General features: G+C 44.0%; 4 protein-coding genes across 5 annotated transcripts in view; 2 read left to right on the top strand and 2 right to left on the bottom strand.

Annotated features, from left to right (window-relative positions):
• The first annotated feature begins 63 nt into the window (after window positions 1-63).
• LOC111598811 (nuclear hormone receptor HR96) lies at window positions 64-4003 on the top strand. The gene is made up of 5 exons (XM_023314235.2): window positions 64-1077; window positions 1137-2146; window positions 2809-3018; window positions 3088-3300; window positions 3357-4003. The coding sequence occupies exons 1-5, from the start codon at window positions 390-392 to the stop codon at window positions 3555-3557; spliced, it is 2322 nt and encodes a 773-aa protein (XP_023170003.1). The 5' UTR covers window positions 64-389; the 3' UTR covers window positions 3558-4003.
• A 76-nt stretch (window positions 4004-4079) lies between these two features.
• On the bottom strand, window positions 4080-8031 carry LOC111598810 (telomerase-binding protein EST1A). The gene is made up of 10 exons (XM_023314234.2): window positions 7617-8031; window positions 7112-7506; window positions 6612-7058; window positions 6171-6541; window positions 5974-6113; window positions 5783-5918; window positions 5633-5728; window positions 4751-5572; window positions 4554-4690; window positions 4080-4490 (listed from the first exon to the last, which is right to left on the bottom strand). Exons 1-10 carry the CDS (start codon window positions 7777-7779, stop codon window positions 4348-4350), a joined length of 2850 nt encoding a protein of 949 aa, XP_023170002.2. The 5' UTR covers window positions 7780-8031; the 3' UTR covers window positions 4080-4347.
• A 122-nt stretch (window positions 8032-8153) lies between these two features.
• On the top strand, window positions 8154-9499 carry LOC111598812 (WD repeat-containing protein 91). The gene is made up of 3 exons (XM_023314236.2): window positions 8154-8580; window positions 8635-8775; window positions 8834-9499. The coding sequence occupies exons 1-3, from the start codon at window positions 8337-8339 to the stop codon at window positions 9391-9393; spliced, it is 945 nt and encodes a 314-aa protein (XP_023170004.1). The 5' UTR covers window positions 8154-8336; the 3' UTR covers window positions 9394-9499.
• Window positions 9500-9600: 101 nt separating this feature from the next.
• LOC111595972 (serine-rich adhesin for platelets) overlaps window positions 9601-22734 on the bottom strand; it is a 41112-nt gene continuing 27978 nt past the window's right edge. Inside the window, exons 3-6 of one of the 2 annotated variants that reach the window (XM_030224785.1) lie at window positions 20630-20961; window positions 19315-19587; window positions 13955-16725; window positions 9601-11102 (exon numbers count right to left, since the gene is read on the bottom strand). In XM_030224785.1, coding sequence (XP_030080645.1) covers window positions 9991-11102; window positions 13955-16725; window positions 19315-19587; window positions 20630-20961 — 4488 coding nt within the window. In that variant the 3' untranslated portion in view covers window positions 9601-9990. The remainder of the gene's footprint in view (window positions 11103-13954; window positions 16726-19314; window positions 19588-20629; window positions 20962-22734) is intronic. The other variant, XM_030224786.1, reaches the window with a different exon arrangement.

Below are 22734 nucleotides of genomic sequence, written 5' to 3'. Positions count from 1 at the left end.
AGTCACCTTAAACACATTCATCCCACAGCTGATATATATCGATAGTTTTGTGTCGACTTAATCGGAGAATGGCTCTTTCACCAACACGGTGCGAGAACAACACAGAAGAGGGCCCCATTAATTAAAATATGTGGTGATAACGAAACTTACTAATTTATACGTGTTGAAATCGCGGGGCAAAAGGTGTAATAAAACAGGACGTCCGAAGAGGAAAATGTTTGAGGACCAAGAACAACCATTAGTGCTGTAAAAAGAAGTAACGCTAAAAGCTAAGCAAGTTTTCGCGGCCAGTCCACAACAAAGCAGAGCAATTAAAAAATCAATCACAATTCTAATTGAAAGCTGGGGAGACAGAAGCAGAAACAGAGGCAGAGGTAGGGCTCGGCGATATGTCACCCCCTAAGAACTGTGCCGTGTGCGGCGACAAGGCATTGGGGTATAATTTCAATGCCGTTACTTGCGAAAGCTGCAAGGCATTCTTTAGACGCAATGCGCTGGCTAAAAAGCAGTTCACCTGCCCATTTAATCAGAATTGCGAGATTACCGTGGTCACCCGCCGTTTCTGTCAGAAGTGCCGTCTGAAAAAATGTCTGGATATTGGAATGAAAAGCGAGAATATTATGTCCGAGGAGGACAAACTAATCAAGCGTCGCAAAATAGAAAACAATCGTGCCAAACGCCGTATGATGGAGCATGGCGGATCCGATGCGGACGCAGATGCAGATGACAACAAGGTAGCTGGTGCTGTTGCAGATAGCAGCTGCAATGTGGACATGTATGGCGGCTCGCAAGACTCCCAAAGCTGTGGCTCACCCGACAGTGACGCCAATGGTAGGCCCATGGGACCAGCTAGCTCAACCACAAACAGACCTCCGATTGATCGGCGAATAGAAACTAACCCACTGTTAATGACAGCCGATCAACTAGTTGATGAGATAGTAGCTGATCCAGATCGCGCTTGCCAGGCCATTAACCGGCTAATGCGTACCCAAAAGGAATCTATCTCAGTTATGGAGAAGATCATTGAATCACAAAAAGATGCCTTAAAGCTTGTATCACATTTGATCGATTATCCAGGTGAATATATTTGTAATTGAAATATATTGATAATGTATTAACCTTCTTACTTTTTACAGGTGACGCGCTTAAAATCATAAGTAAAATTATGAACTCGCCTTTCAATGCGTTAACAGTATTTACCAAATTTATGAGTTCACCGACAGATGGCCTTGAAATAATTTCTAAGATTGTTGATTCTCCCAAAGATGTAGTTGAGTTTATGCAAAATCTGATGAAGTCTCCGGAGAATGCCATTGACATAATGAACAAATTTATGAACACACCTGCTGAGGCTCTCAAAATGTTAAATCGCATTTTCAATGGCACAAACACGGCAACCGAAACTGACCAGAAGCCCATACACGGGAATGCTGACAACGATGTGGATGAGGAGCAGGAGTTGGGCCAATATCCACAGTGTGACAAACAGTCGCAAAATGTGCGCGTTGACACTGTCATTCAGACCATGCTGCATGGTAGTCCGTCGGGGAGCATGAGTAGCATAAACACAGGAGAAACCGTGGTCACCTCGCCATTAAGCAGCATTGCTAGCCCAACCAGTAATATCCCAATTGACTTGCACTATCAGTCACCAAGTACGAACTATATGCCAGATGAGCTGCCCAGCACATCGGGCAGTCATTCCTTGCCCTACATAGCAAATTCGCCAGATTTCGATGTAAAGGGCTTTAATCAACCCAGCTTTAATGATGAGTTCAGCATGGATGGAAGCGTCAGCATTAACTCGATAGAGTCTGTGCTATCAGAAGTCATACGCCTAGAGTATCAGGCGTTTAACAGTTTGCAAACACCCGCATCACGCATTAAAGATGAAATGTATCATGCTGCTGGCGGCATGCCATCGTCCTATATGAGTCAGGAGCAAACGTATGGGGGCTGCAAAGGCACGCAGCAACATTTGCAGCACCAACAGCCCATTTGCGCACCCTCGAGCATTTTTATGGAGCGCGACCTGAACGAGGCTGAACAGATGAAGCTGCGCGAGTTGCGCCTGGCCAGTGAAGCCCTCTACGATCCAGTTGATGAAGATCTCAGTGCCTTGATGATGAACGACGAGCGCATTAAGGTGACCGCGTACCTCTTATTTTTAGCAAAAGTCCAAATTTACACTCACACCTGCACGCTTACTTATCTAATCGAGCACAGCCAAAGGCGATAGACAGTTAGCACCTGGCGCATGACTCAGTGCATCTGACAATTTCTGTGTGCCCAGCACGCACACCCTGCTCAATGTAAACAAAAAACATTAGGCAATGTCGCTATAAAATACACACACCTGTTGCTGAGCTAGGCCAGACACTTCACACACTGGATATCAGCAACACGCACCAAAGGCGGTTGAATCCAACACCATTGATAGCTTTATCAGTCTCGCAATCATTTTTACGGTACTATCACAAAAAGTACTATCACCAGCCATAGCAGGCGCACATAAATAACCCCCAGTGGCTGGAGAAGTGAAACAAATTTCATGTTTGGCTGGCTGGTAGCCTTTATAGCCATTGTATTGACTGTTTACCTCTGGTGTTCCGATTCGATTAGCACATTTTGTGCTGTTAATTAGGAAAACTGATATATTTCTAAAAATGTGGAGCTCGCAGGTGTACTACGATCTGATAAGCGGTTGCGTCGACTCTCAATATTGAATCATAGCTTATAGACAAACGCGATTGATGTGATAATTAATGTTATCAATTTTATTTACATTCAACCCCATTCACCCCATAGCCCGACGATGCACGACAAAGTCCAAAGCTGTTACAGCTTATCAATCTGACGGCAGTGGCTATAAAGCGTCTCATTAAGATGGCCAAAAAGATCAGTGCATTCCGTGACATGTGCCAAGAGGATCAAGTAGCATTGCTCAAAGGAGGATGCACCGAAATGATGATAATGCGTTCAGTGATGATATATGACAACGATCGAGGTGCTTGGAAAGTAAGCGACCTTATTCCCTTATTCAATGTAAATGTATTTTGTAAATTATCGTCTATACTCCCTTTGCAGGTACCACACACCAAAGAGAATATGGCAAACATTCGAACCGATTTACTAAAGTTTGCCAAAGGAAATGTCTATGAAGAGCATCTAAAGTTTATTAGCACGTTTGATGAGAAATGGCGAATGGATGAAAACATTATTCTAATAATGTGTGCCATTGTGCTCTTTACGCCGGCGCGAGCGCGTCTTATTCACAAGGATGCCATTAGGCTGGACCAAGTAAATTATACGCTTGCTCACTAAATACAAATCAAATTTATAAATCGCATTTTCAGAATTCCTATTATTATCTTCTGCGAAGATACCTGGAGAGCGTTTATCCGGGCTGCGAAGCCAAGAACGCGTTTATTCGATTGATACAAAAGATTTCAGATGTGGAGCGTCTGAATAAATTCATCATTAATGTTTATCTGAATGTGAACCCTTCCCAGGTGGAACCTTTATTACGTGAAATATTTGATTTGAAAAATCACTGAGACAACTTTGGAATTGAGCATCAAATGCCACATAGAATAATCGCTGTGCTGCTGTTGTTGTTGTTTCTATAGTCTATCAGCTACAATTGTTTTTGTTTTTCGCTTTTAAAGTTAGATTTAAATCGAATGTGATTATTAGATTTGCATATAAAACATAGTTTTTATATTTCTACATCAAAGAGAGTATATTTAGGTACAAAATGCATAGCAAAATATAACATGTACACCTTTTAATTAGTTTTCAATAAACTATATTTAAACCACACAACTACTTGGGGTAATAGGGAAAACCAAACAGAATGCTTAGCAGCTGTAAGCTGAAATTTAAAGACCTGAAAACTGCTGCGAGTTTTACATAAGCTTTTAAAGTATAAGTTTATAAGCTAAGAAAGCATTGGGAAGCGTTAGCCCATGTATAAGAAAAATACAGTTAATCAAACAACCATTCAAATTTATTTATTGTTTAAACGCAAGTCACAAATGTAAGTTAAAATTTGGAAAGCAAATATTGATATGTCAGTTAGCCAAATATCTCAAGCCGTATGGACTTGGCAAAAACCTCACGCGTAGTACACCAGCAGATAAGAATGCTTTCGACTTCAAACGCTGAACCACGTCCCAATTTTACGTGTGCTACGGCTCTTGGCCGTAACATACATAGTCAAATATGTCTAATGATGGTAATATTGATAGAACAAAGTCGCTATTCACAGCATGCATGCGCAGGTGGATGAACCTATTACTTGATAATTGCCAGCACGATATCGCAATTGTCCCTCAACGTTGACACTCAGGTTGATTCGCGGCAGTCTTTGGCCCATTGTAAGAACTCATCCAAGGCGCTGACAGCTAGATTGCGCGCCAATGCCTTTACCCTCAAATTCCGATCGGTGGTGATGAGCACCAGTTCGGTTTGAATGAAACATTTGCCATCTGTAAATATACAATGTTTTGATCTATCACAACTATTAAGAGTTTAAAATGGGGGAGATGTACCTCTACATTGCTCTGAGCTGGCGTTCTTTGAAACAGCAACTGCGGTTGCGAGAATTTTATCATCATTGGAGGCATATTCCTCCTCAACGAGTGCAAATAACGAAGCATTTATAACAGAGCCTTTTGTTGTAGCACATCTACAATGGAAAACGAAATCATTAAAACCGATTTGATGAATTTAAAACTAATTGCCTTACTTCACATTATGTTTGGCCGATCTTATAAACTCCAATGACTTTTTAGCACGCGATGATACTTCATCAAAATGATGAATGCGTTGTGTTTGCTTGGAGCTACGATACGAATCCAATTTGACGCCCTTAGACAGTCCGTCTAGCTCTTTTACCACCGTCAGTGGTATGATAATCGTGTAGCGCTTGAATTCCATCGACAGCTTTTCAATGTCCTCTAGACAATCGATAAAGCAATTGGTGTCGGGCAAAAGGTAGCGCGGACGCACCTCAATGTACAGTTTGGTGTCGACTAATTTCAGAATTTGCTCAAGCTTGCTGTTGCAAATTTGTTTAACTTTGGCCTTTGCCTCGAGCTCTTTCTTTAACTTGCAGAGCTGCGATATATCCGCATCTGCACTCGTGGAGCAATTTGCATCCACTTCCTCCATATTTGGCTCCGAACCGCAACTTTCTGTAGATGTGGACACAACACAGCTATCCACATCAAAGTTATTGAGTGCCACTTGCATAGCGGTGTTCAGGTCCTCAATTGTAAAGCTAGAGTTCAAGGGTTGCTGCAATGACTCCTGATGCTGTATGTAAATCTCCTGGAACTGCAATATTTTCCGAATACGCTCAATAAACTGCGCCCGCTCAGAGCCACGCTTGGCACCATCTCTGATGGCTACATCCCGACCTAATGGTTCAAAGCCGCTCAACACAATATCCTCATCCAGCACGACATTGTCTAATCCGCCGTCAATGTCCCTATCCACTTTGTTATATATGATTTCAAGGTGATCAAATAGAATTTGTAGCTCCGCCCAACAGTCGATGAATGAGTGGCTATTGTAATGGTAAAATAGTATTCTAAAAACGAAACAATAGCAATAAAATCAGACTTACTCCTCTGAGCGCACTGGCTCCCAAAGATTAACATTAATTGTCAGCCATTGTGTGTAGATTTTCACAAACTGCATGTAGGTATTAATAAGCGCTAATCTGCAAAGAGACGAGATGTAAAACAAGAACTACGAGAGCACAAACAACACATACTCTTCATCTGTAAAGCATTGTAAATCGGTTGACTCTTCTGTAAGGCTAGCGAGCAATTGGTTGGCCCTACTCAGCATAAGACCAAACAATGCATTGGCAAAGTTGAAGCTATGATAACGCATCTCACGACGATCAGCTAGAATAATTCATTATTTTTATAAATAGATAATGAGAGTCAACTTTTTATTTACCTTTAAGCTTGTTATGCTCCAGTACAAACACGTTAAGCGCTACCATTTTCAATATTTTACGCGATAGCAGATTGTCATATTTCAAAGCCGCACCGAGCTGAATCTGCAGCTTACCTAGCTGTAGGTACATGCACTCAATGCTGAAAATAATACGAAAAATATAATAGACGTTGGATTGAATCATTTCGATGGCTTACTCAGTGGCTGTAAATAGTTTTCCGATTAAATACAAATACAACGACACAACGCGTGGCAGCAAATCCTGGGGTGACATTTCGTCATAGCGGCTTACTTCGGATATAGCTGGTTTGTTCTTGGCCTTGGCTTTGACATCAGTTCTATGTAGGCGTCTAATGCCATCTGGATAAATCCAGACTTCTCTGCGCATTTGCTTCGACTTTTTCGACTTGCTAGGAGCACAATGCATTGGCGACTGCTTCATTTCGGTTTCCTCATATCTCCGGCGTATTTCATCGAACAAATCGAGAAGACTCTCCTTTGCTGATTGTATAGCATTGGATGTCAAAAGGCTACGCATGTAATAATATACTGCATCGAAGCGTTTGTGCTGTACAACAAATATGCAAAGCAGTGTTCAATAAATAAATTCAATCTGAAATACTTGAGCAATTGCTTACGTTATAAATAGCAATAATAGCCAGTTGGTTGTAGGGCGCTCCATTGCCAGGAACTAGCTCCTGAGCACGCTGATAATATTTGCATGCCTCTGCAAAGTCCGTTGATTGCAACTGGTTGGCGCGATAGCGTGTCAAGTCGCCCAAACATATAAGCAAACGTTGAGCGACGACCTTGACAGCGCTCTCACATCGTGCCGAGATGTACTTGGCCATAAGCTTGTCAAAAAGAGCTCGATAAAACTTGATAGTTTGGTCGATGAGCAATAAGGTGTGGCTTTGTGCTATGTCAGTTTGTTGTCGTCTTAGATACTCTCTCACATTATAGAAGAGTAACTTCCAGAAGAATGCATCCACTTTATGCTCACACACGAATTTAAGCTGTTCCAGCAATAAACAACAAAAGGCCTCCTGCAACTGTGCGTGCAAACAGCAAAAGTTCTTCCAATTCTGGAATCACTGTAGTTAATATTTGAGTCATTTTCACAATTGCAAGCACTTACGATTAGTATAAGATTACGTTGCTGCAGTACCATCAGCTGATCGTACAATTGCACAATAATCTTGACATTTGGCATATTTAGAAGCTGCTCAAACCAAACTGGATGGTCGGTGGTAAGACGTACGCGCGACAGTGGCGACAATGGGGTTTGATCGTGCATCCGTGCAGAGTGTGTACGGTTGCGTCTGCGTGTACCGTGCACAGCTCTCACGCTGTCTGCATTACACGTAGCTATAATCGATGTTGGACTGGCATTTACCCGCAGTATACCAGGTATTCCCACATCCGTCGATTTGTTTTCCAAGCTGCTGCTGCCCCCGCTGGTATCCAAAACGGGTGCGGATACTTCTCTTGTCGTATTCCCAGCATTTCTCTTTGGCTTTCTCAATATTTGGACTGAATATGCATTTTGCGCGCGCAAAACAGAAACAGATAAACATACAGACATACAAAAAATTGTCAGTTAATTATTGCGCGCTTAAGAGTGACTCATGTGTCAATAATACCTGGCCTTGTAATGGCTGGTGGAGTTGGTTCCGCATTTTCAGCATCCTCTGCTGCGTGGCTGTTGTGACTACAGCTTGCAGCGAACTTGTTCTGTAGCCGTTTCGGTAGAGTCCCAATGATTAGCGATATATCATTTTGATCTTTTGTTCCCTTTCGACTCATATTTCAAATGTTGCTTTTCCAGCTGCATTTATTCCGTTTTGGTTCTTTTAACGTGATTCGCCTTTGTTTTCGCTAATCAAAATATTACTATCACAAGTATTACGCAGAAATATCTACACAATTGTCAGTGTGACCAGATTTTATGCATAAATTACATATAGTATTTAAACTATCGATATATATGCAGCCTTTAAATAGACGATGCAGTTGCAGTTCAACACCAGCATTTAACATCACTTGAAGCAATTTGTAATAGAAATTTTAAGTTACAAATATTTGTTCAATTTGTAGCCTATGTTATCTCAGTTTTTTTTTTTTTGAATATATCAATCCGACAATCTGCCCTGAACAGTGTTACCAGCGTACAGAGAAAAAAGAATACTTTGCAGCGAATTCACAGTATGAGCTTGTTTTTACCCTTGTACTTATCATACAGAAAATTTGGAACCACGGCAAATTGAATAATAAACACGGATGGAGAGGAACAGTTACTTGTTTTTTTTTTTTAATAAAAATTACTGAGCGTTATTTTGATATACTGTATGTAAACAAAAATAATGGCTCAGGTTGCTTATTTAGATAGCATGCTGCGGGAGTACTTAATTTTTCGGGGATATTCAAACACACTGAAAGCCCTGGATGTGGAGCAGCGTAACGAAAAGGATCAACATTTTAGGGCAGAGCGCTTAATAGAACACTTTAATGCTGCCGTGCAGACATCGGATCTAAAGACGCTTCGCAGTCTTTGGCTTCACTTGGAGAACAACCTGTTTAGTAAGCTGGATCACACATATGCCACTGGTAAGCCTCGTGACTCTTCATTTAAAATTGTTTATTGTTTAACTTACTTTGTAGCCGTCAAGAAGTTGGAAAACAGCCTGCTAAAATATTATCTAGTATCGGCGTACAGTAACAATAAAGCGGATAAAATATCTGAGTTCTTTAATAAATTGGCCAGCGAACTTCAGCAACAAAGCGAGTGGAAGGACTGGTTCTGTAAGAAAAACAATTACTTGGATTCGCAAGTCCCATTTAAATCTAAATTGCTTTACAGTTTTCTCATTCTGTAAAAATGCGGAGGAGTCTCCCATATTTGCACTCTACTTTACCAAGCAGTGGCAGGACACTCTGCTGCTGTCGCTGCGTAACTTTCTGACCACTGTCTACCAATGCCTGCCACAGCCAACGTTTGTGCGTGCCGAACAGGAGGCTGCTTACATGCAGCGTCTACAGGACGACAATACCCGACTACGCGCCCGCCTGCTGCAGCTGCAGCAAGAACAACAGCAGCTGGCCAATGCATCTAGTTCACAGAATCTGAGTGGTGGCGAAGGCAGCACTCGTCGTCGCACCACGTGCCGACATCAACAGAGCTTAAGCGACATCTTGCCCTTCGACATCAGTCCACCTGGTCATATAGTCGATGACTTCTGTATTATTGCCTCCGAGGCGAACATTGTGGGCCAAGCCAGCGAGGGGCAGGCACGTGGGCTAAAATTGCTCATACGAAACATTGGCTCCGGCAGCTCCCCGGTGCTGTCACGCAAGGATAATGGCGGCGACAAGTCGTCGGGCAAGCATAGATCCGGCAGCGTTGGCCGCAGTTGGATTTAGTTAGATTTTAAATAAACAATCAGTTGGAACGCTTTTGATTTCTTTTAATATTTTATTTATTTGCGCTTCCTCCGAATTGAATAGACGTACAAAATAAAGAGCAAATGCGTGTAAGGTATTATTTAATTGCAATAAATAACGTAAAATTACAAATAAATATTTGACGATTCGTGTATAAAATACTTCGATCTATACAAGCAGCACATTTTTAAAAAATACAATTTACTGTATAAGGGATATAATTGTATATAGCATTCAATAAGTATATTTAAATCTAGAGCTGTATAAGCTGTATAATTCTGCATAAAGTAGCATCGGTTTTGACTTGGAACATAGATGCGTTCCATCATTTAATATTTAATATAAGTAAATGCTATTTTCCAGCGTCCATCTATCTGTGTTGAGGGGATGTGGTGAGGCGCCAAGTGCGATTGCTTATCTATATTTACGTTTGCTTATGGAATATGTATATAATGTATGTATGTATGTATCTATGTGTTTATGTATGTATGCATATGTATATCGTTACGGTCATTTCCCATTTCCCTCGGCGGACAACAGCGACAGGTTTGACCCGCATTTGCTGTCCCTAATTCTTTACAGCGCCGTCTCAAAAGCTGGCAGTGACGTGGGCGCACTCACATATTTATTGCTCTCTGCGCTGATTGCTACAGTTGGGGCGCCGGCATTCCTGCCAAAGCTGGGCTTCAGCTCACCACGCATAAAGTTATTCTCATCGGTTTGCAAAAAGAAATTCCGCTTTAGATCGAAACTAGAGACAGCCACAGAGCTGGGACTATTGCTGTTGGCTACGGTGCACGCCGCCGTTTCATCCGCCTCGGAGCCGGCCCGCGAGCCACCGCTGTTGTTGGAGTGATCCTCATCGCTATTAGCCTCCGGTATTATGGTTGACATGATGTCCGTGCGTGGCACAACCGAGGCGACCGCGGCATTGGGGCCCCGTATTTTCGGCACAAAAGTCTTGGAGGGCGAACCGAATTGGCCCTGGCGCAACATTCTGCGATTGGCAAACGTCTTTGGCGAACCACTCAAGTCGAGCAGCTTTAAGCTGGAGTTCAGCGTCGGCTTCGACGCACCAGGCGTCGCAGTGGCCGTCTTTTGACTCGGCGCATTCCCATTGCTTGTCGCCGGTGCCGACGTCTTCTTAAGCAACTCCACGGCAGACATCTTGCGCTGCACGGGGCTCGTCTTAGCGGATTTGGCCAGCAACAGCTTCTTGAAGTCCATCAGCGTCGTCTTGCTCTGACCAATGCGATCCGCACATGTGTTCAGCCGCTCCGGCGAATTATCGTTCCAATTGCGTGACGGCTGCTTCATGGGCGGCACATTCTCCGTAATGCTTGTCTCCGACCGCGTGGGCGTTGAGGTCAGGAAGGCGCCGTTGCCATTCCCTGGCACAATGGGCGACAATTTGCTTCGGCCCTCAGCAGCAGCTGCTGCAGCATTTCCTGTTGCAGCGGCTGTTGCGGCTGCTGCACGTGCCACACGCTCGGCACGTCGTATGGGCGTGGCATAGAGATCATCCCGGCACGTTGCATTGCCGCTGGACAACGGTTTCGGCTGGCTGCGTCGGCTCTGCAGCGTCCAGTAAACAGGCGCATTGCGCTGAAAGGGCGTGGCATCGCCGGCCTGTGTATTCAACTGTGCTGGCTGCACTTGCTCATAGATATTAGAGAAACGTTGATACCCTACGGAAAACAAAAGGTCGAACACAAAGTCGTTTAATTGAAATTCATATATTTGTGCACAGAATTGCATTAGCTTTTTAGTAGGCGGTTTTCTTTTTAAAGTGCGTTTACCCAATAATAAAAAGGAAGAAGAAGAGAACTCAATTAGAACTCGATCGATAAAAGCATTCAAGCAAGGACAAACCGTACGTACCTGTGAGCCACTTTTACCTGTCTGTCTGAGTTGTCCCAAGGAGCGTGTGTGTATATATGTACAAGTGGTGCAATGGATGCGTTGCATGATGGTGGATTGGGTGGGTGGTGGGTGTGGTGCGGTGCAGTGTCTATGCTATAACCAATGCCCGTATTATGCAGTGAATGAGTCAATTTTCTTGTCTATTTATGCTACACAATGCCAATGATTGATGCGATTTTCTGGTTTTCTTTTTTTTTCTTTTTTTTTTGCAATTTTATTTTTATTTTTTAATATTACTTACGATCGGTGGGCTTAGGTTTTGTATGGAATGTGATTGAACTTAGGAGCTCTACTTAGCTAAGTATGTAGTTCTTATCATGTGTATAGCTTATCATGTGCCTTCGTTTGCAAATCAGGCGCTAATTTTTTAAAGATTTTTAAGTGAGAAACAACTACAAACGGTTATGATTTTCGTTAGTTGGGCAAGGTGCAAAAAACTACTACTACTACAATATATACACACATACATACATAAACAATATAAGTTATGCAATAGAAGTTTTCTGCACGCTTGTTCGAATGTAATAAATATAATTGAGAATCGAGCAAATCAATTCGAATTTGGCATCTTAAAAAATTAGCGTCACAATTTGGGTTAAATTAATTAACTTAATGCATACAGGTGATAATTATTTTTTTCTCTTTAAACAAAACATAAACGGTGCAAAAAACTTGATCAAACAAAAATCAGCTTAAATACTATCATTAGTTACAGTTAGGGGTTGACAAAAAAGGAGAAAACATATAGTTTAAGTACACACACATAACACTTAATTACAGGTGATGGTTAAGATAAAGAAAACAGTTAGTTAAACAAATCAAAATTGACAAAGTTTGCGCACTATGAAACGGAACAAAGTCTGGATATATGTTAAGAATAAAAACATGTTAATAACAAACTTCAGTTAGTTAAAACCAATTCAATCAAATCGCCAACATTTCAAGTGTACAGCTGAAAGGGAACTTAAGCATTAGAGTTGACTCTTTTCGCAACGATCTGGCAGCACTAACAATTTGCATGCACTTGTTAAGTTGGCTGCCGTCAATGTGTTTGGTAAACATATTAAGTTGGCTGCAGCCGTTACAGAAGCTAAGCTCCTATCCTACATCCGTATGCAGTCTGTTCATAAATTGAATGGAACGAGCTTGGGCATTGAACCTGTAGCCAAATGCCAATGAATACCATTAGGAGCTCGCTTCTGGCAACACTAGCCCATTGAACACGTACGAAACAAAGAGTTGACTGTGTGTAGACTAAGAGACTAACATAAAGGATGCCACGCCACAGGCAGGCCTGGCTAACATAGACAATTACTTTGTAGTGTTTGCTCAAGACGCCCACTTGAGAACGTGCAGCAAAGTGGGGGCTGGCTGCATGTAGAGGGACTGTTGCTGCTGCAGCTATTTTCTAACTAAAGGTCAAGTTAATGAGCCGCTGCGCTTTACCAGATTTCCGTTACCTCAAACTTTTGCAAAAGGCGTTGGCGTCGAGCACCGTTATCTTCGTTGGGTAAGATTATTTTGAAGGGTCGCAGCAAGACGCTCTCCACAAAAGACTTGTGATATCTGCTGTGTGGTGTGGGCGGCAGCTCCGCCTCCGACTCGTCCTCCTCATCGGAGTCCGAGTTGCTGGCATTGTCATTGTCTGGCTGCACGCCGTCTGCCACATGAAAAGCGGTGGAGTCATCAAAGTTCTCTAGCGACTTGTTCTTCAAATAGGAAGAGTCAATGCAAGTGGTCGATAGGGAGAACTCATCGACCAAGCGCTCAAAGGATTTGGCTATTTTGCGTTCAACGGGGCTGCTTGAACTGGTTGCGTTTGCAACCAACTGCAAATTGCTCAGGTTGCGCAATTTGAGCGAACTTGTTGCATGCGACATGGGGGGCAATGCACTGTTAGGCGCTGTTGCCTGCAAATAGTTTTCCTTATTCATTTCCAGCTTCAGCTCATCGTTGGCCAGCCTATAGCTGTTGTTGCGCTTCAGCGCAACAGAGCGGCCTTTGCTCTCAGAGACAGTAGATGTGGGCGTGGGCTTGAAGGTAGGGTTCGGACTGGGGCTGGGGCAGATGTCAGTTGCATTCGAAATGGAAAACTGCGTTACAGCAATTGGGTCAATCGATAAAGGCGGCAAATCGGGCGTGGGTATTGCAACGGCCTGTGCTCGGCTAGCAGCTTTCCCATTTACTTTCGTTCGGGGCGGCAGCTGTGGCGGTGCTGGGGCTGTTGTTAGATGGGGGCTGAATTGGGGGTTAGTTGCTGTGGCAACAGCAACCCTCACTTGCGTGCCACACTCTGTGGGGGGACTTGGCTGTACACTTGAAATGCTGCTCATTGATGCGAATTTTGACTTGCTCAGCAACAAATTTGTTTGACTGTTGTTGTTGTTGATGTTAAAGGTTGTTGTTGCTGTTGCTGTTGTTGTTGTGGTAGTAGAGTGTAGTAGCGTATTATTTACAATGGCAAGGTTTGGGTGTATCAAAGCGGATAAGTTATTGCAGCTAGCATTTAATTGTTGTCGCTGTTGTTCATGTTGTTGTCGTTCTGGTTGCTGTTGCAGCTGATGTTGCTCAGATAGCAATTGTTGTTGCTGTTGTTGTAGTTGTGTTGTTGCCTTACCTTCTTCCACGGAACTGACGGAGGCCGTGGTCGCCGTAGACGACGATGAACTGGTAGCCGTGGAGCCAGTAGATGAATTGGATTTACTCGAAGGCGACGGCATCATTCCGGCGGCCGGTGCAATCGTCTCGTAAAACGGATTCGTATTGTTGGCAAGCAGTTGCTTCTGCTCCTGATAGCTGTTGTTGCCTGGCTGATAGGCGGCCGTCATGTTGCTGGGCGTCTTAGTTTGCGGAGATTTGGCTAATATTGGACGCACATTGGCCACTTTGCGATTGGCCGCAATGCCGCTGCCGCTTAATAGCAATAATTTGGCGCTCTTTGTTGTTGCTGACGTTGCTAATCCTGTGCCCGCTGCTGTTGCTGTTGCCGTTGCACTTTCACCCGTGACGTCTCGCATTGCACTGAGTAACGCACTTTCGGTTTCCTTCACGTACGGCCCAGGTGCGAAGGTAGTGTGCGCTCCCTTGCGCCGCTTTAAGCTATCCGAATCGTATATGATGCGACCCTCGGCTGTCGTGCGCACCCGACGCTGAGCGCCGCTCGGCGAGATGAGCGACTTCTCCTCGCGCAACTCGCTGATCTCTGCATACATGGGCACGCCGCTCTCCAGCCCGCTCACAGCAGGACCTGGGGTGGCAGCAGCAGCAGCGGCAGCTGGGGTTGCATCAACAGCAGCTGTCTCTGTTTGCTGTGCGCAGGCCTCGCTCTTGCTCTTGCCGTTGCTTGCTGCATGCCGACGCAAATGCTGTGGCAGCTCGTTGAGCGACACGTACTCCGAGGGTTGTTGCTCGCTCGGCTTGCGAACTATGTCATTGGAATAGTAGATGGCGAGGTTGCTTTTGGCGCGATTCTGTTGCCTGTTGTTGTTGATATTGTGATGGTTGTTGTTGTTGTTGCTAATATCCGCTATGGTCACATACTCGCCAGCCAAATCGTAAAGCTTATCGTCATTCACAGCGCTCGCCGGCGCTGGCTTGGCGGGAGAGCTTTTGCCCGGCGACCGTTTGATAGCTGGCAGAGCCACGCGAAGCTTTTCCAGCATACTGCCGAAAGCTTTCGTTGGTGTCTGCTTCAGCTCGTTGAGGTTGTGGTCCTTGCTATCCCTGTTGGTGTTGGTGGGCGTCAGCTGCTCGGGCACATCCGATTCGCTGTCCACATCCAGGTGCAGGCTGGTCAACGTGCGTTCGGCATCCGCATCCTGTGACTGCAGCTCATCATCGTCGCTGGTGGTGGGCGTTATGATGCACATGGAGGGTATGCGCTTGGCATTGAGCGCTGTCTTCTGTTTGATTCGCTCAATGCGTTCCACGCCCTCCAAGTCCGAGCACTCCGAGTACTCCAAGTCGACAGGCAATGGCAGCGCTGAGCGCAGTTGCTGTTGTTGCTCATCCTCAGTTTGCTGCTGGTGCTGCTGCTGCACTGCATCCTCTGGCTTATTGGACTGCTTCACGTTGCGCTTGATGGTGCCCGTGCGCTCCAAGGTGCTGCCAATGGTGCTGCTGCTGTAGCTACGCTCCAGTGTGCTGCTGCTGGCACTGTTGCTGTGGCTCTGGCTGTGCTTGCCCAGCGAGCTGCTGCGCTCGGGCACATCTGGTCCGGTGCAGACAGCCACGTTCATTAGCGTGGTGCACACGGTGCCCGCCGAGCTCGTGGTAGTCGATGTAGAGCCGCGTCCATACAGCTCATATTCGTTCTCTGCATTGAGCACCGTCTGATTGGATTGGCTGCCAAAGGAGTAGCTGCTTGTGTGCAGACTCTGCTGGAGCGGGGTCATTGGCGGCTCCTCCTCCTTCAAGGTGCGCAATCCGCTATCCATGTGGAAGGACGTGTAATAGCCTTCCGTATCGCAGCTGTAGGCTGAACTGGTCTCATCGTCCAGATGATTGGGATAGCCGCCAGCATCACCCTGCAGCTCCGGCGTGGCGGTGCCCTCGCTGGTTACGCTGCTCGAGGCGGATGTGTTGAGGAAACGCCGCCGACTCAGCATGGACGAGGGCGGACCGCTGCTGCTGCACGGCTGGAAGCTGGACACATTCAGCGAAGTGTTCGAGGCGCTGGACTTGGGCTGCATGGTTATCTCGCTGCCAATGGAGGCGCGTCCCGACTCAGAGCTGGCGCTCCAGTTACCGCTTGACGAGTGAGGCTGCTCCTCCTTGCCGGCCGCATCCAGGCGATGCAAGCCATTGCGCCGCTGCCGGTTCAATGTGGCCGTCTCTCGCATCTTGACGTGGGCCGCCGCCAGCGATGACAATTGCAGCTTACCGCGCAGCTGGCCACTGCTGGACATGCTCATGCTCTTCTCGGATGAGGAATACGAAGGTTTTCGTTCGTGCGAAAACCGAGATTCACTCTTTTGCGCAATCAGATCGTGCACCACGCACTCATCGTCAATGTCTCGCGTGACGGCCTCGCGCTTGGACTTGGACACGGCACCTGGAGGTGGCATCGAGCAGTGGCTGCTCGGCTCCGTTTTCTCCGAGGAGCTGTTCTGCGAACTGCAGCCGCTGGTATCCAGCTGGCTGGACTCGCCGACGCCGCTCAGCTCGCCAGTGCGGTGCATAAACTTGAAACGATTCCGGCCCCATTGCTTCAGGGAGTTCAGCCGGGTCAATGTGCTCTTCCCCTTGTCGTAGGGCAAGGCAACAGATTCCTTTTTTAAGATGTCGCTTGACTTGCTGCGACCAAATTTCTTAGACTTCTTCGAAGCATCCACAGCTACAGCGGGCGCTGGCGAGGTGGCATTTGATGGATTCTTCGATTCCGCATTGCTGTTGCGATTGGGGGAAAATATTTGTGTGCATATTTTGTTGTTGTTGTGTTGTTGTTGTTGTTGTTGTTGTTGTAGGGAAACATAAAAAGAAAATATATATATGTTTGGTATATGGTTAGCTAATTCATAAGACTTGATGAAGATGTGTGCGATATTTGGTTAGATTATAAACCCGAACAGATGAGCAGAAAGAGGGACTGAGAAGGAGAGTGAGGAGAGGGGCAAAGAGAAGAGAAAGAGACAGCGAAAGTTGAGAGTGAGAAAATCGTTTGCCAATCTATAAAAATTATTGTGAGGTGCGCGCCCAAAAAGATTTTTTCCAAAATCAATTCGTGTTTTTTTTTTTCAAAATTTTCTGTTTCTGGTTAATTTCAGATAGATTATCATTTTTATTACAGAACGAACGAGACTTTGCTAAGATACACACACACAGAGACACGACGACGAAAATGCTCTGGGAAAATGTAGATTAATTAATGGCGCAGTTCAAAGTTTAATTTCAAAGCAAACATTTTCTTTTCTGCTGCTGCTGCTGCGGCTGCTGTTGCTCTGCTTTCTGTTGATTATTAAGAGCGATTACAACATCTACATTTTTGAGTGCCCCCAGACTGAAGTTTTTATTTCGTTTGTGGGGCAGCTGCTGCATGCACTTATTGACGGCATAGGGTACACTCACACACACACACACACACACACACACTATGCAGCGCTAATTATGCCGATAAGCAACGCTTTTCATTCAATTTTCTATAGTTTCTCCCAAAACAAAATAAAAAAATAAATGTAAAAAAATCTCCATTGAGCAACGGATTTGCTGGCAGGTCAGCTTGAATACGAAAACGTTTCCTATATGCAATGCACCATTTAATATGATATTTGAGCTTTTCAGAGGTCGGTTCTAAGAATAGCTCTGGCTATGCAAAAGCCAAGAAACTCGAAATTTGATATAAACTTTTGAGGGCGTTAAGAAACGTAATAGTTCAAGAATCAAGAAATTATTTTAATATTTTATAATAATATATATAATATGTATATATATGTGTTTCATATATTTCTTAAATATTCTCCTTTTAAATTCTAATATTAAAACAAATTCTTCTTTGAATTTAGCATTGGCTATATGCAAAAACTTTTAGAATGGCCCTCGCAATGCACAGTTTGACGGGCAATTGGGTTCAGTGGAGTTCGGTTTTATTTTGCTTTGCATATTTAATGCTGATCGCACAGATATTGAACAGCATTGGCATATATAGCACACACACACACACGCATGTGTGTGCCTGTTCAACTATGTGTGTGTGTGCGCAGTTTCATGTTGCATATGAAACGCAGTCAAATGGAATGACGACAACGTCGCAGGCATCGTTCGTGGGTTTTGTGGGCAGACGACGCCAACAAAACAAATAAGATTTATGAAACTTTTAAGCAAAAGGCGTCAGCCAAATCCACTGAACAAGTACGTAGGGAAAAAAACATAACCTAATACGAATTGTTGTTGCTGTTGGTTTTTGACTGGTTGGCAGAAATCCTCAAGAGAGAACGTGGCTCCACGCCTGATTTATGCTGATGATGCGCGCAGGCCGAAAGTTTGAGTGTGGGCTGCAGCTTGCATGTTGCTGGGCCTGGGCAACATGGCAGCTGGCAACAATGTTGCCAAGGCAGTTGGCAAAACAATATCTGTGTGTGGGTGGTTTGTGACTGCGCTGAAGGCATGAGGTGAATGTCTCGGATATGAATGAATTTTATGATAAATGCGAGCAATGTACGTATTGCAGTATGAGTGTGTGTGTGTGTGTGCGTGTGTGTATGTGTAGTTGTGTTGGTTTCTAATGTTGAGTAATTTGTTAGGCTGTTTTTTTTTAAATTATTTGATTTGGTTTTTTTGCTAGGCGTTTTGCAATTTTGTTTTTAGAATTATTTTTGGCTGGCAGAAAAAAATTTGTTTTAATTCGCTTGGCTGAAAAGAAAATTATGTTGCTTGCAAATTCTTTTTAATTAGCATCGATCTGGACACAACAAAAATATATATTTTAAACTATATATATGCAAAACACAAACAACGATTAATCGGATTATTTACAGTTAAATTTTCTTTTGTACAACATTCAGCTTAAACAATTTTTCATTTAGTTCGGCATGCGCTGTGCTCCTAGTTTAGCAAATAATAAAAAAAATTATAATTAATTACATAAGAATAATTACAGAAAGGAAAATACAACAAGGCACGAACAATTTGTACAATTTTCGATAATCGTCTAAAAATGTTGGAAAATAAATTCAAAATCGTTTCAAAAATATTTCAAATACTAAACAGCATAACAAATTGAACAGCTAATTGATTTTGCGATTTTCACAATAATTTTCTAGGAAAATGGGTTATATATATAAAGATCATACAATATATATATATATATATTGATGTATATGTACGATATGTAGTATATGTGAGGTCTCAGTATGCATTATGTACAGTTTGAGAGCCACTGCAACGAAGAGCTTTTGCGAATTGGCAACGAAAAGTGATAAACAATAGTGGAAAAGAAACTGGCTGCGAGCTTCACAGAGATTCGTATTGATCTGCACATACCCATTGGCCGCATCCTGGATCTCCTTCTGGTCGATGCCCGCAATGGTGTTGCGACGCTTGCCACGCACCTTACGCGACCTCGACCGCCGGCTGACCGTGTGCACATTGTCATCCAGATTGTTGGACTCCGTCTGGTTGTCCTCGGGACTGCCGCTACTGGGCGTGGCCGAGCCAGCGCCGCCGGCATAGCAGCCCGTCGTGGACTTGCGAGCGGCGCACATGCGCTGGAAATGCTTGCCGGATGTGTTCACCGAGATCACCTCGGCAGGGTATCTGCAAAAGGGTAAACAAGATTAGATGTTAGCGTGGGTTATTCATTTTTGTTTTAAAGCGCATTTTGTGGTATTTTGTTGTTATGCTTGACGATTGTAAATCAAACATTTGCGCATTAAATCAACGAAGCGTTAACAATGTTTGCGCCCCATTCCAATGTTGCTCAAATGTCTGTTCGCTGCGCCTCAAACAAATGAGCCATGGCCGCCGAAGGGAGCCTGTGGGCGTGGCCCCCGGCCACCACTTGCATAATTGTGTGTGTGGCCACATTGTAAATTTACGTAATGCGCAATTGAATTAATTTATTTAGCGTTTTTTACGCTGCGGTTTCTGATGGCGTCGCATTGCCCCCAAGGCTTAACAAACAAAAAGCCAAATATTATAACTGAAAATTGAAGTCACGACGAAGCTCAAATACGCTCGCAGAGCTCAAGTGATATGATTTCAGTAGATCTATTGAGCTATTGCCATGTTCGACTCAGTATCTGGTATTTATCTACTTTGCTCAACTTAGACCTTACTTAATTGAGACTATTTGTTCTATAAGAAGCAGTTTTTCCTGGCTATTCTAATTACTATTTTTCTATTCTATAATTAATATCATATTCTATTGAAATAGTCATCATTTATAAAGAATCTTAGATACTCTTACACACACAAATTTGTGTTGATGATAGAGTAATTGAGTAACGTGTTTAAATTAATCTATCAGCCAGTCATAAATATATATATTTTATGCACTCTCCTTTATCGTAATCATCAGTTTTGTATAATAAAACAAGACCCCGCCAACAGTTCGACAAAATAAATATATGATATCTGTACTCTATCTAGCATGCAGTGCAGTATAGAAGAACAAAAACATTATCTGCTGTGATTGTTTTTCTATGCCGGCTGGTTACACAATAGCAAAAGCAACAAAGCTGTAGAAATTTACATAAAATGCCAATAAAAATTAAGTTTTGAATAAAATTATCATGTGAAACGAGCCCAATGCCTGTCAAACTGTTAGTGAGTGCTTAGTGTAAAACGCTGTACTCACTTTAAGGCAATTATTTTGGTTTGTTCCTCGGGTGAAGGCAGTCGATGATTCAAAGGCACATCTTTATTGATATCGTTCGATAGCAGCAGCTGGTGGTGATGATGCTGATGGGCACTGTCCGCCGCTTGGCTAAGGTTGAGCGCGTATAGCGCATCGGCGGCATCGGCGGACAGCACGGACGGAGAGAGTGCGGGCGTTAGGACGCCATTATCACCAATGGCCAGCGATGTGCAGATCGAGGTGTCCACATGGTGCATGCAATCGGGTGTGACGGTGACATCACCCAGCGCCTCGCTGGATGTCCATTTGCGCAAATCCTCGATGGCAGCGGGCTGCAAAAAGGGTCGAAACCAAACGCAGAAGAACGAGTTAAAGTGTGGCTCGGTCAAAAGGCATTCGCAGTTTAATTAGCAGTTGGCCAAAACCGGACATGCAAAAATATGTTTTATGGCCCTAATTGGTCCCGAGGTAGGCCCGTCACGCATATCCTTAAAAGGAAGCCACACTCATATGCTGATATGAATGAGTGACTGGCCCAACTAGGGCTTTGGCTGTTTGCACAAACATTTGTCTGTTTTGCCTTCTGTTGGCCTGGCCAGCGCAAATTTGGCCAAGTCACGCGATTTTCCAGAACGACAAATGAAAAACACGCGTTTTCTCAACTTGATTTCGATTTGTGTTTTACGTTGGCCAACCTCCGTTGCCACTGCCTCTGCCCCACTCATCGAAATTCAATCAGTTTAATTAAAAGCAATCACAATCTACAAATTCCCCAAAATAATTCCAAGCGAATCCAATCGGACTAAGCAAAAGGCGCAATCGTTTCGATTGATTTTCGGGGCCCCCATTAAAATCAATTGTAACAATTGAAAGTCAACTGGGGAAAGGGCCACAAACCGGGGGAACTCTATTTGTAGTCGGGGCATGGATATATCAGACGAAGTTAGCCCCAACACCCACAAGAAATTTACATAAAATTCCACTTGTGCTTCGTTTTCATTAGGACATAAAACTTTGGTCTTCTTAGACTTGGAGCAATGAATCTATGGCACGCACAGTGGGGCAAAATTTCTTTAAGCTCAATAGAAAATGTTGAAAAACTGTTTTCCGTTTCGTTTCTAAGCGCAAACTACATATTTTCCGCCGTATTGTATAAAGTCTTGTGTTGGTCCTGTCTAGCTGCCAATAATTTGTTGTTGTTTACGGTTCGTCGGCTCTTTGTTTGGCTCAATTGAATGGCCAAGTATGAATGATAAAATATTTGCACATAAATGTCGTACCATATATAATAAAATCGAATTCAATGTGTCTGCTGCTGCCGTCTCACAAGTAAACAACAACAATAACGACAATCTTTTTGCGGCCGTAAGCAATAAACCGCAATGCGCTAATACGACTCTTGGCTAACTAGAGCTAAAGTCAAAGCTGAAACTGGAAATGGAATTGGAGTTGGAGTTGAAGTTGAAGTTGAAGCTGGAGCCGAAGATGCGGCCAAGTGGAACTGGCGGCAACTAACGTCAAACGCAATGCGAAAAGGATTAAAAGTCATTCAATTAGGGAGCAGACGACAAAGATGTCGCGTTCATGCGACCGGGCTAAAAGCCAGTCGTACACTTTCGGCCAACTATTGACAACTGGCTGCCATGTTGTAGCAGTTTCAACTAGTTTTGCCAAGCTGCTGAACAGGAAAGTCGCCGTGGCGTCGTCCATATACCCATTCCCATTCCCATTCCCATTCGCCACCTTGTCGTCGTCATCGGCAGCCTTTGGCCACTGGCTGTTTGTCTTGGCCAGCTTATCTAATGGCATGGATAAACAAGGAAAGACAACGTTGACGCTGACGCTGATGTGGATGAGGAAAATGATTTCGATGACGATGACGACGACGATGATGATCATGATGATGATGATGATAATGATGGACTCTCTTGCTGCTGCCAGTCGCTCTAAATGGGACAACTCTGAAGCGCGTTAGCTCAAATTAAGTAACTGCGATTTACAGATACGAGTCGTGGAGCGAGGCGGTGCAAACTGCTTAAACAGTTTAGATTGAAGTCTCTTTCTATGCGGTTTCAACTGGCAATTTCATAAGCCCAGCGTGGGAC

The sequence above is a fragment of the Drosophila hydei genome, unplaced genomic scaffold, assembly GCF_003285905.1.
Source record: "Drosophila hydei strain 15085-1641.00,03,60 unplaced genomic scaffold, DhydRS2 tig00008119-arrow-pilon, whole genome shotgun sequence".
Lineage (NCBI taxonomy): Eukaryota > Metazoa > Arthropoda > Insecta > Diptera > Drosophilidae > Drosophila > Drosophila hydei.
Note: the sequence above shows the minus strand (reverse complement) of the source record. Positions and strands in the feature narration are given on the sequence as shown.

Coding starts and splice junctions, on each gene's coding strand:
- LOC111598811 (XM_023314235.2), top strand. CDS start 390: ATGTCACCCCCTAAGAACTGTGCCGTGTGCGGCGACAAGGCATTGGGG. Junction 3,019..3,087: donor ACGATCGAGGTGCTTGGAAA/GTAAGCGACCTT, acceptor CTCCCTTTGCAG/GTACCACACACCAAAGAGAA. Junction 3,301..3,356: donor ATGCCATTAGGCTGGACCAA/GTAAATTATACG, acceptor TCGCATTTTCAG/AATTCCTATTATTATCTTCT.
- LOC111598810 (XM_023314234.2), bottom strand. CDS start 7,779: ATGAGTCGAAAGGGAACAAAAGATCAAAATGATATATCGCTAATCATT. Junction 6,542..6,611: donor CTATTATTGCTATTTATAAC/GTAAGCAATTGC, acceptor TTTGTTGTACAG/CACAAACGCTTCGATGCAGT. Junction 5,919..5,973: donor GGAGCATAACAAGCTTAAAG/GTAAATAAAAAG, acceptor GAATTATTCTAG/CTGATCGTCGTGAGATGCGT.
- LOC111598812 (XM_023314236.2), top strand. CDS start 8,337: ATGGCTCAGGTTGCTTATTTAGATAGCATGCTGCGGGAGTACTTAATT. Junction 8,581..8,634: donor GGATCACACATATGCCACTG/GTAAGCCTCGTG, acceptor CTTACTTTGTAG/CCGTCAAGAAGTTGGAAAAC. Junction 8,776..8,833: donor CGAGTGGAAGGACTGGTTCT/GTAAGAAAAACA, acceptor ATTGCTTTACAG/TTTTCTCATTCTGTAAAAAT.